At 56.0% G+C, this 12,503-nt stretch overlaps 1 protein-coding gene across 1 annotated transcript; it reads left to right on the top strand.

Annotated features, from left to right (window-relative positions):
- The first annotated feature begins 895 nt into the window (after window positions 1-895).
- On the top strand, window positions 896-2,755 carry Tff1 (trefoil factor 1). Its single transcript, XM_010636480.1, has 3 exons — window positions 896-971; window positions 2,351-2,497; window positions 2,689-2,755. Exons 1-3 carry the CDS (start codon window positions 896-898, stop codon window positions 2,703-2,705), a joined length of 240 nt encoding a protein of 79 aa, XP_010634782.1. The 3' UTR covers window positions 2,706-2,755.
- The last annotated feature ends 9,748 nt before the right edge of the window (window positions 2,756-12,503 follow it).

Genomic DNA, 12,503 nt, shown 5'->3' with positions numbered 1-12,503 from the left:
CAGCTCCCTCTCTGGTCTCTGTCACCGGCTCACACTCCTTCCCTAAATCACCTCCCAGGTGATGCCCCATCAGGCCACTCCCTATTCCCCGGGGTGGGGCCTCCCACCCCTCCTTCCCCAAGGCGCAAGGACAAAGCCAGGTCCTCTGTGGTTCTTCTTGAAGCTTTTCCTCAAGGGCGAGGAACTGGGCTTCAAGGGAATAGTGAGAGCCAGGCATAATTTGCACAACCATCAATCCTCCCAGCATCCAGGAGGCTGAGGCAGGAGGACTGAAGGTTTGAGTCCAGCCCCAGGCAAGGAGGAAAAAGTTTAGCCACCCCAGGTCTAGCCCATGCTCTCTCCTAAGGGCTGTGGACTTACTAGAAAAAAGAGAAGTCAGAGGTGGGTGTTTCTGGATGTAATTCCTGCATTCTAAGAGGATAAATCAGGAGGATCTCAAGTTTGAGCCGAGTTTGAGTAATTTAGAGACTTACAAAGGCCCTATCTCAAAATTAAAAATAAAAAAGGTTGTTGGGATGTAGCTCAGTGCAAATCTCCAGTGCCATCAAAAAAATAAAATAGCTCTAATGGCCCAAGTGCCCACTGGGAAAGGACAAGATCAGGTGGCCCGGCCCACTGTCTCCTTCGTCCCAGTGCCCCCAGTGCTCTGAAAGGGACACAATTGGGCCACCTCACACCCCGAATCCACCCTGCTGAACTCAGAGGAGCTGGCTGGGACCCTTGGATCTGGTGGAGCGGCAACTTCTGAGTCTCAGGGTCCTGCCCAGCTGCCCCGCCCAGCCCCAATCACAGTCAGCAGTGACTCCTTCAGCAAATGCTGCCTCAGCGCTGGGCAAACAGGGCTGTTCTATAAAGACAGACCGACTCCTGTCTCCTCCGCAGTCCAGAGGCCGCCATGGAGCTCAAGGTGACTTGTGTCCTGGCCGTGGTCCTCGTGCTGGTCCTTGGCACCCTGGCTGAGGACCAGACAGGTAAGGCAGCCTCCCACGGGGACCGGTGCTGGGAGGGCTTCCCTGGCCCGTCACCATCTTCTGGCGCAGACCCTTCATGCCGTGCTGCTGTTAGTGCCACACTGTGGTAGGAGAGTTTGGTGCGGGGTACAGAGACAGCATTTCCTGTCAGACGTGGTGCCACACACCTGTAATACCAGCCCTTGGGAGGCTGAGGCAGGAGGATCCTTGTATGTAGGAGGCCAGCCTGGGCAATGAGTGCAGTGAGTTGAAGGCAAAGCATTTCTGACCTGGATATTCTTGTACACTTTTATTATATCTCTTGGAATGAAACAAAGAAAAGGAAAGGAAGTCTGGCAAGGTCCTAGAAAAGCACTTCCCAAGCTATAAAGTTCCAGACAGAGTTTTCAGGGGAAGGGACAGCAGGAAGGGCTTGCCAGTGACCTGAGTTGAGGGTGCCCACAGAGGGCATGGGAGGAGCTGAGGAGCCGGCTCACCCGGGGTCTCCTAGGTGTCCCCAGGGTTGCGGGGCCAGGGAGAGCAGACAGCTCACACCTGGGAGACAGAGCGAGTGGCGGTGACGGCACAGAGGGTCCCCAGGCTGGCCCAGCCCAGCAGAGCCCCTGTTTGGTGTGGCAGCCTCCACCCCCCGCCCAGGCCGGAAGCTTGTTTGGGGTTCCTGGGGTCTGTGATCCTGTTACAGAGATGCCCAGCGTTCCATGATTACACACGTGCAGGAGTTCACGTGTGGGTCCTGTGTGCAGCCTGGGGCCAGCAAGATGGATGACTGATGTCCTCACTCTCAGGCCCAGCCCCACGCAGCCCGGCCACCCAGAGTCCTCCAGCAGCTCTAGAACCCGGGACGGCGGGGCTCTGCCTCTTCCCTTAGTGCCCCAGCGGGGTCCTAGCAGCTCCCCTAGGCTGCGGCCCCAGGCGCTTGTGCCCAGGACCCCGTGTGGCCTGACCCCAGCCCCTCCAGCCCAGGCCCCTGACCCACCCCCGTCCCTCTTGGCCTGCACCCTCTAGGAGCACTCGCTCGTTCCCCCCGCAGGAGGCCCTCTGGCTTGGTCCTCCCATCCCGCCCTGGCCCTGGTCCTGCGGGGGGCCCCGCTGTCCCCTTGTTTCCCTGCCCACTTGGAGCTCGCACCGTGCAGCCTCGTACCTTTGCCCCATTGGACTCAGCCCCCGAGTGACAGCAGCTCTGTTTGGGCGTCTGGGTCCCCTCGCCTGCCAGGGCCCCCGTTCGGCATCCGACAACTGCTCCAAGTAGCCCCAATGTAGCGGGTGAATGCAGCTCAGCAGACACTGGTGGGCAGGGCTAAGGCCCCAGGGTGGGCAGCCCCGTCGTGGGCACCGCGGCGCGTGCCCGCACTTTCTCCACTTCCCGCCTGCGCCGACAGAGGCCTGCGACGTGGCCCCTCGCCAGCGGCAGAACTGTGGCTTCAGCGGCATCACGCGGGGGCAGTGCGAGGACAGAGGCTGCTGCTTCAGCGACAAGTTCCGCGGCGTCCCGTGGTGCTTCCACAAGCAGCAGGTCGTGGAGGAAGGTGAGGCCACGCAGCCCGGGGGGTCTGAGGGGCCCTCGGGGACCGGGTGTCGCTGCAGCTCTGGAAGGCTCACCTCAGGGTGGGGTGGACGGGGCGCGGCGGCCGCGCGGAGATGGACCGAGTCAGAACCGCAGCACCGCAGCGGTTTCCAGTGGGAAGGACTCAGCGGTGCCTCCTCCTCTCACCCCCAGAACAGTGTACCTTCTAGCAGCTGCTCCCACGGACCGCTCGCCTCCTCCTGCACCTGGGGACGGTGGAGCTGCGCCGCGTCCCAGGAGACAAACCCTTCCCCGCTGCGGCCCGGCCAGGTCACTGTGTGGATCAGCCGCTCCGACTTCGGAGTCAAAACTGGCTTAAAATGAAAGGAGACGAATGGTACTCGTGCCTCTTGTCCTGTTCAAAGCGACGTGTGACATTTGTGCCTTGGGTTTCTGTGTCCCTGCGGGCGGGGTGTGGGGTCTGCCCGTGCTGTGTGCCGGCCACTCACCCGACCGCAGATCACGAACCCCACAGCCGTCCGCCCCCGACCCCCGGGTGCCCAAGCCCCTCTGGTCTTCGATTCCTTTGCTCCCCAAGGGAGCCGGTTCAGGGACCCGGGCACGCGTCTGGAGGGCCAGCAGGGAGCATGCAGGGGACAGCAGGGGCTGGCACCTCGGGAACCCTTCCTCGTCCCTGATCTGAACATAGGGCAGTCAGGAAAATGGGGGACAAGGGAGCCAACGCCACCTGGTCAGTGGCCTTATGCTGCACAGGACATACGCTGGGATGGGGAGGAACCAAGAGCAGCTGTTGGCTAAGCCCAGCCGTGCATGGCTCCTGGGAGCTTAGCCAAAGACAAGCAGGCCGAGGGTCCTGGTTCCCAGCTCCACCCCAGGTGTCTCCGGCTGGCTGCACCCCCTGGGCTGGAACCCTGGGGGTGCTGGGTTCTCCCTCACCCCTTGCCCTACAGCCCTGAGGGCATGGGAGGCACTGACTGGTGGGAGGAGCCTTCCTCAGCCCTCCCTGCACCCTCCCCAAAACCTAAGCCTCCCAGAGCCCCGGGAGCCTCTCCACAGACACAGGAACCAGGAAGTGGAGGGAGATGCCCCCTGCCCAGGACGGCAAGTGCTCAGCCCTCCGCCTCCCTGGGCTGGTCCAGGACCCCGCCAGTCCTGGATGTGAGGCAGCAGAGTGTTGCATAATACACTGCCTGACCCAGTGTGAGTGAGCACAGACAGTCGTCATCCAGTAACCTTTTAGGGACTAAGGACAAGAGAAAACGGCACCCATAGGCCAGGTGTGGCGGCCCATACCTGCAATCTCAGCACTCGGGAGGCTGAGGCAGAAGGCTCAGTGCTAAAGAGTTCTTCTATCATGCAGAAAGCCTGTTTTTGAGCCCCAGCACCACACACACACACACACACACACACACACAAAGCTAGGGTAGGTAGCATGTGCCTGCAATCCCAGCCCCACGGGAGGCTGAGGCAGAAGGATGATAATTTCCTTCCCAGCCTAGGCTACTTAGTGACTTAGTAAGACCTTGTCTCAAAATAAAAATAAAGCAATAAATAATAATAAATAATGAATAGGGCCAGGGATTTAGCTCAGCGGTTCGGTGGCCTGCCTTGCAAGAGCAAGGACCCGAGTTCAATCCCTGGTAACCCCCCCCAAAAAAAAAGAAAGAAAGAAAGAATAATAAGGGCCCGTGAGCTCAGTATGAAGGCCCTGGGCTTCATCCCCAGCAAGGAAAAGCAAAGCAAAGCAAAGCACACCGCCTGTCCCTCTTCAGTTAGGTACAAAGTTTCCAAGCGTCTTTGATCCTGGTTGGTTGCACTTGTGAGCATGGCTGGCTCTGTGTGCGCTGTGGCACACCCGCAGGGAGGGTCACCCTCTAGGGTGCAGAGCCCGCCCCCTCCATCTGTCCGGAGAAGCCTCATCTGACAGACTCTGCCCGACACAGCCGCAGAACTCTGCCACCCTGAGAGCCCCGCCTGTGGTGACCGTGGACGCAGCTTCTGCTGGCCGTGGTCCCCAGGGTGCAGAGGGCACCGCCTTCCATACCCTGCCCTCTCTGGCTGCTCCCAGGGCAGGGTGCAGGGGTGGCCTGGAGGTGTGAGTCATGCTCACGCTTGGGGCATGGCCGGGTGTCCTCTGGGGTCCAGCTGATGCCCGGTGCCTTCACCTACTGCTCTCAGAACCAGGGAGGCTCATGTCTCACAGCTGGCTCGTGTCCTGGGCCCTAGTCACCCGCCCTACCCTCCTTCCCACCCAGCTTCTGATCTGTAAAGGACATGGGTAGAACTCCCTTTCCAACCTCTGCTAGCCATCGGTGGCCATGGGCTATGGCTGTGAGACAGAAGAATCAAACTTTTGGAAAAGACTTTTTTCTTCCTGAGTAAAAGAAGACCCCCTGGCCAGGCCCTGTAGTCAGGCTTTGAGTGTCATGGTAGATAAGTGCCCTCTGGTGCTTCAGCAGCCATTCTGTGACACTGAGAAGCCCAGAGCTGGAGGCTGGGCATCCTGGAGTAAGTGATTCCACTCCCCTGTTTCCAGACACTGTGCTGAGTAACCAAGTGTTCCTGGGGTAACCTGCTGCCTGCTGGGTTTCCTGCAACTTGGCTTCACTTTCCTGGAACTGAAGGGTGCTACCAGCATCAAGCACTCAGGCAACCCTGAGCCTGGTGGAGACTGGGGTTCACAGGGACTTGCCCCCTTGGGTCACCCAGAGCCGTGCAGTTTGAAGTGATAATTTCCAGGGAGCCAGGCAAAGGAAGAGCCACCCCTTGGGCAGGTGCCAGGCCAGGTGACAAGGAAACACTGCCACCCTTTGGTTGCCCTGAGGCCCCGCAGGAAGGGGAGCAGATGCATCCAGGAGAGCTGCCTCACTGCTGCTCTTCTCTGGGCTCTCCAGTGACTCGAGGCTACTCCACCATCCTGCACCTCTGGCTACCCACTCCCAGGTGTGACATCAGCTCCACCATCAGGACCCAGGGCTCCCAGGCACCAGGACAGGAAGGGTGCCTAGGCTCCCTTGGCCCTCTGCCCCATGCAGCATAGAGGGCAGCTTGAGGGCATTAGGCAGGGGCATGGCCTGAGGGTCTCTGCACCAAGAAAGTAACACGAGGCAAGAGAGTTCCAACAGTGGATGATAAGAGGGGCCTCCTGAAAAAGAGGCAGCAGGAGAGGCTACATGGTGGAGACCACCCTGAGCAAGCTACACATTCATAAATCAGCTTTTCATGTTAAAAGTCTGAGCCTGCCTATGGACCCGCGAAGGCTCGCCTGAAGAGCCGGCCGTCGGGGTGTGGGAACAGAACTCCCACGGGTCACAGAGGAGGTCTCAGTGAGCCGCGACGCCGTGACGTCTTGGAGGGCAGGACGGTGGTGCAGCTAAGGGCAGCGTGACTCATACAGAAAGCTCCTCTAGAGGCAGAAATCAACCCTTGGGAAGAAACAGGTTCCTGTTAATGAGTGGTTCGTTCCTGCCAGAACGTCTCGTGCCCTTGCTGCTGGGACCCTGCTCGAGTCAGCGCCCCCCACGGCACTGTCCCTGCACCGCCCCCACCCCCTCTAGGGGCTGTGTGTTCAGTAAACAGAGGCGAGCTCAGGAGACGGCCTCTCCCCTGACAAGAGCTCTGACCATCCTGGGCCCCCCTTAGACAAGTGAAGACCTTGTCTTGTCTTTGTTATCCTTGGTCAGGTGATTGGGGGTCTGATCAGCTTCCAAAAGCTGCTGGGAAAGAAGTGCTTGTGGAGAGACAAGGCGAATGTTAAAGCTAAAAAATGAAAACTTATTTCAGTAAAGGGCTCATTGCCAAGAACCATGAGATTAGCATGTGTGAAGCCAGGGGGGCATTTTAAATGGAACTCATGGCAATGTGTCTTTTACTGTAACAAATCTATACAAATTTAAATATTCAAGTGGCTAAGGCTTTGATCGGGAAGGTGTGATCTTGGCAGCCACTATGCGCTTTGAGCTAGTATAAAACTGAACAGTTCCACGTGGAAAAGTAAGGAACTTGGAAGGAGAAGGGGTCACAGACTGGAAGAGGAAAGATTACCTTGTGCAGATTCGTCAGCCGCACCCAGCTCCAATAACAGCCCTGATAATTTTGACGGCTTGGGTACTCATTCAAGAGGCCGATGCTGTTATTTAATGGAACACGGCCCTCCACACAGCCAGCATCAATATGTATCACTTAGATGTAATTTGTCTCTCACCCATGGTCGTGGTCGTCTCACTGTAGTCTGGAGCTAGCGGTGATGGAAATTTGGGGTGAAGCTGTGAAGGAAAATGTCTGCGGTAGCAGACTCCTCCCCAACTCTCCCCATCTGTCCACACACACCCCACCCTTCTGGCCACTTCCCGAAGCCATTCTGGAGTCCTCTTTCATGAGCGTCTTTAGCAGGTATGATCAAAAATACAGTGAATGCAGGGCTGGGATGTAGCTCAGTGGCACACACCTGCCTGGCCAGCTCTAGGTCCTGAGTAAGATCCCTGGTACAAAAAGAAAGAAAGAAAGAAAGAAAGAAAGAAAGAAAGAAAGAAAGAAAGAAAGAAAGAAAGAAAGAAAGGAAGGAAGGAAGGAAGGAAGGAAGGAAGGAAGGAAGGAAGGAAGGAAGAAAGAAAGAAAATACAATGAATGCACCACTGAGCACCACCCAATGGAGAAGCAGGATCCGAAAAGCATTTCGCTGTGTCCTCATCTACCTGAGTCACCAGTTCTGGCTCCTCCCCAGAGTCAAAATGGCCACAACAGGGAAATGTTTTGAAGGAAGGAAGGAAGGAAGGAAGGAAGGAAGGAAGGAAGGAAGGAAGGAAGAAAGAAAGAAAATACAATGAATGCACCACTGAGCACCACCCAATGGAGAAGCAGGATCCGAAAAGCATTTCGCTGTGTCCTCATCTACCTGAGTCACCAGTTCTGGCTCCTCCCCAGAGTCAAAATGGCCACAACAGGGAAATGTTTTGAATCCAGCCAGGACAGCAGAGCTAAAGATGCTCAGGAGCAGTGATTCTTCCAGGTCCCTCAGCTGTCCTCACTGGGTAACATGAATGTCACTGCTGGGCCCGTATAGCAACAAACCGTCCTGGACAGGATTGGAGTTGGACTGTGGGGGGCATCTGGAGGACCTGTCCATCCTGGCACTGGACATTTGCATGGGCTGGGGAGAAAGCTTTGCAAGCTTAAGCCAGTGCATGATATAGTAACCAGATTTGAAGATCTCAAATTTGAAGCAATTAAAAAGCCCCAGTCTTCAAGAAACAATGTAAAATGAGAAAAGTAACTTTAGATTTGAAGGTCCCCCAGAATATCCCAGTCCTCAAGAAACATGGTAAAATCAGTCTGGTGATTTGTCACAAATTATTGTGCAAATAATTAGAAGTATCAGAATAAACATTTCACAATTGGCAAAAAAATTGAAACATTCACTGTATTTCATGAGCACACCATGTTGATCAACCGTTTACTGCAAATTCTGTCAAATAAAAACCTGACGCTATGTCCTTATTCACCTGATTAATTGGATCTGTGCAACTTCCGGCTCTTCCCCAAGGTCAAAATGGCCATGAAAGGGAAAAGTTTTGAATCAATTCAGGACATCGAGGCAGCCAGGACAGAGGAACTAGAGACACGCAGGATAGAAGGCACCAGAGCAGCAAGGACAACAGGAGTGTGTTTGAAGGGAAGGGATTCATAGAAATGTGTCTTTCACGGTAATAAATATTTCCCTCCAAATGGAACACTCACCATATTTTTAGACCATGGTGAGCAAGTGTGTGTGCACGCAAGTGTGCGTATGTGCATGGGGCGTGGGCGTAGGGACCTAGAGAAGGGACAGACGAGGTGAGCAGCCAGCTCAGCCCTTGCCTGCACAGGCCGAGCCCAGCACAGGCTCCACGAGAGCCTGAATCCTGAATCCCCAAAGCCACCTCCACCCTGTCCCCACATCTGCCCACCCAGCTGACCCCTGGGGACAGTGCTTTTGAGCCTTTGGGCTTCCTGAAAGCTGCGACAGGGCAGCATGTCCCCTGTCCTCCATGGCCGTGAATCCCCGGGCAAAGAGGCCAGGAGTGAGGCAGGACCCGGTCCCTGGCATTCTCCAGGGCACACAGAGCCCTTGACGGTGTGGGAACCAGGCAAACTGTGAGGACAAAGGCCACCAGGAGAGAGAACAGCCCTGCTGAGGTGCCTAATGCTTTGGCCACGCACCAGCCCACCCTAGGTTCTTGTAGGGTTGACTCCCTCCTGGACCCCGGGGAGCAATGACTGAGGGTGGAGTAAGGGCAGACGTGCAGAACAAGTGCTCCTGGTGGCCCAAAGCTGTGGGGTTCTGTTGGGGCATGGAGGCCACACCAGGACTCTTAAGTGAGCTGTTGGCAGCGAACAGCCTCACATGTCTGTCCATGTCTCCTTTGGCCACAGAACCAATCAGCCGAGCTTTGTACCAGCTCACAGTGATCCTAACTGACCAGACAGTGCCAGGTACTGTCCTGCTGACTGCAGCATCCTGTACACTATACTTCTCCCACTGATTCAGGGAATCTTCTACAAGTTTCTAAAGGAGCCTTCTAGAGAACCTTCTAGACTCTTCTAGAATGTCTGAAGTTCTTCAGACAAAAGTCCAGGGAGCCTCTTAACAGGGAAGAGATTCACTTTGGGGAAATCTCAGGGGTAGATGAACAATGGCTTGTGCATTGTATCCCCTAACCCTGACACCACGTCAGGATGTGGGTCAGGGAGCCACAAGGGAGTCAGGTTTGTCACAAGGCTGAGGAACAGAGAGGTTGAGAGGGTCCTGGTTTCCCATAGCCGCAAGATCCAACCGACTTCACATCAAAACTAATAGAAAGAAAAAAATGTCTCGGTACTAAATATGTACCATTTTTTCTTGTCTTTATTTTCTAAATACAGTAAAACCATGCCCAGCACTGACACTGGTGCCAGCCCTCTGTTGTCCTCTGAGGCACCTGGCAAATGGTCCCCCCTTGCTGCCATCAGCCTGCGTCTGGGGGTCCAGGTGTCTAACTCTGCTAAAGGTGATAAGGAAAATCGCAATCTCCTGAAACTCAGGAGGCATTGAGGGCAGACTGTGGACAACCAGGAAGCTTGTGCTGTGGTAGGTGCCACTCCAGTGATGGTCACTTGTGGATACTGTGGGAGTTGGTGACCCAGAAGACGCATCAACTGACAGGAAGGATGGGAAGACCAGGGCCTGATTATCAGTCATGTGCCAGAGGCCACAGCTGTCACCCCCCAACACACAGGTGACCCCATCAGCTCCAGCATGCAGGGGAAGGGTCAGGCCCATGGAGAGGACATACTGTCCCCAGGCACTGTCCATCTCAGGGCTTTGACCGACACCTCCCCACTGGCCCCTGCTACCACAGGGGACCCTGTCCCATCGCCCACGCCCGAGGTGTCCCTGTCCCCTCCCTGCACCCTCACCATGGGCCAAGTTGAAACACTGTGGGGCTGCAGGCCTGGAGGCCGTCCCTGTGCCTTCTCCTCCACAGCCGAGCATGAACTTGGAGGCTCTGTGGCTCCCAGGTAACTTTTCAGACAACGGGGTTTTGTTCACAGACTGCTGAACTAAAGGTCAAACCAGGAACTAATGATTCTCCAAGCCAAGTTTGGCTTGAGACCATATTTGTAGGGTTATTAACAGTATCACAGAGCGATAGCATGGGCTTGAGAAAACTTCCTCATCTTTCTTTGTGGGCAGAGGAGAGGCAAAGAGGAAGAGGAAGGGGCGAGGAGGGGGCGTTGAAATGTTTAGTTGGTGAGGCTGTCCGGAAATGTCAGCTGAGGAGGAAGGCTCCGGGGGGAGCGTGGGCTTGCTGGGCGGTGCTGAGAGCCCCTGGGAAGAAAGGACGGCAGCTGAGGTCCGAGGAGATTTCAGAGCGGGACCACGGAGGGCGTCTCTGTGCGGAGTCGCACTCTTTGGAGGGGACACAGGGCAGAGCCACACACACCCACCGGCTGGCAGGTGCGGGACGGGGCCCTGGGCTTAGTGGAGCCCACGGAGAGGCGGATCGTGGGAGGTTTCTGAACTTGGCCTTAGCTGGTTTGGTACTAGCAACGGGGGAAAGGATGTGAGCACAGGGACCCTGCAAGCTGACCGGTGGCCTGCCACAGCCGGACCAGCCAGCACGAGATTCCTGGTTCAGACAAGGGACGCGCGGGATGGCACTGGGTACCGGAGAGCAGCTGGACCCTCAGGACCCAAGGTGGCTGCTGCCCCTCACTCCAGAGAGAGGCACCTCCGTATTTCCCGAGACTCCCCCACGAGCTCCCTTGATCCTGCTTCGTCCTCCTCCTGTCCGGCCACTGCTTGGGGGCCCGTGGCTGGCTGAGCACCCCACACGGGCAGAGGGCTCACAGCCTTGCAGAGGGCTCGAGGCAGGGGCTGGGGGCCCAGGGAGAGTCTGGGCTGTGGGTATCAGTGGGGTGTGGCGGCCTGCGGTTCCTGCAGGGGTGGGTCAGCTTGTTTCAACAGGGCTACAGCTGGCAGGCAGCGGATCGCTGCTCTGGGATACACAGGAACCAGGCCCCGGGGGATCTTAGCCCTGGGACTGCAGGGGGCTCACGGGCCCCTCCATGCCACCGGGACTCCTGGCAGCTCTGAGTGGGAGGCTTATCTTTAGGTCTCGCACCTAGGATGGCTCAGTCTTCATCCATGAGAGCAAAGAAATCCGGGTCACTGAGAGACATCTCCCAACTACCAGTACACAGAGTGCATGGTTTTCAAGACCAGATTACAGGGGAAGTAAAAGAACTAAGACTTACTTCTGTAACATTTCATTTATAAATAAAATGTAAATATTTCCCTCTTCCTGATTTTTAAAATTCATTTTAGGCCATTTTAAGACTACAGGAGTAGTCTTTTTCAAAGGGGCTAGACAGTCCACATATTTGGTCTTCCTCACCATAATCAGCTCTGCCTCTGTAGCCAGGAAGCCAGCAAAAGACCGTCTAACAGGGAGAGCATGGCTGCGTGTCAATAAAGCTTGATGTGTAAAAGAGGCAGTGAGCCAGGCATAGTGGTGCTACCCTGTAATCCTGCACCCCGGAGGCTGAGGAAGGAGGATTGCTACAAGTTCGACTCCAGCCTGGGCTACGTAGTGAGTGAGTTCAAGACCGGCCTGGACTACATAGTAAAACCCTGTCTCAAAAATAGAAAACAAAACAAAAAAACAAGTGTAGTTGGCCTGTGCCAATTCTTATGCAATACAGCCTTTTACCTGGACCTGCAGTACAAATGGTGTAAATAATCTTTAGTTTAAAAATTGGCCAGAGTGTGGCTTGTCTCAGCATGGTGCAAACCAACAGCAGCCAAAAGCACAGAGCGTCTGCTGCCAGAGACCACCTCTCAGGGCCATTTAAATCTGGGCCTAAACCTCTCTCGAGGGAAGTGGAGTGAGACCCCACTCCACAGCACGGATGGGACAGCTTCTGTTTACAACCGGCCAAACCCGGATGCCAGGAAAGGTACTGGGGCCCTGTGTCCGGCCTCCCTCTCTGGCCAGGGACACTGCCTATGCCAGTCTGGGTCATGAAAATCCCCTCCTCAGTGACAGAGTGAAGTGAGACCATATCAGACTCAGCTCTTAGGGGCAGGCAGTGTCCAGCAGGTCCTCCCCTCCTGTCAGAGGCAGGGGCCCCACTCAGGGCAGCAGCCAGGCTGCCCCAGCTCCAGCCTGGTTATGAGGGTGAGGCACGAGAGCGCGAACCCCTTTCTCCAAAGCCCCAGAGGTCGGGGTCCCTTCTCCGCCTTGCACCTCAGTGCATGGCCTGCTGTGGCCGGACCCGAGGCTGGGTGCTAGCATCCACGGTGTGCGGGGCTCAGGACTGGCGTGGCTCCTATCCCACATGTGCTCGCTGTGTCACTCGGGCAAGGTCTCAACGCATCTGGAGTATGGAGTGGGAAGAGCGATGACAACCCTCCTCTGGGTCACAGCAAGGGTGAAAGGAGGTATATTTACTTCTTTGTTCGGGATTTTACTTGAGACAGGGTCTCA

This window comes from Fukomys damarensis, unplaced genomic scaffold (genome assembly GCF_012274545.1).
Source record: "Fukomys damarensis isolate Sample0158 unplaced genomic scaffold, DMR_v1.0_HiC HiC_scaffold_24, whole genome shotgun sequence".
Classification (NCBI taxonomy): Eukaryota; Metazoa; Chordata; class Mammalia; order Rodentia; family Bathyergidae; genus Fukomys; species Fukomys damarensis.
Note: the sequence above shows the minus strand (reverse complement) of the source record. Positions and strands in the feature narration are given on the sequence as shown.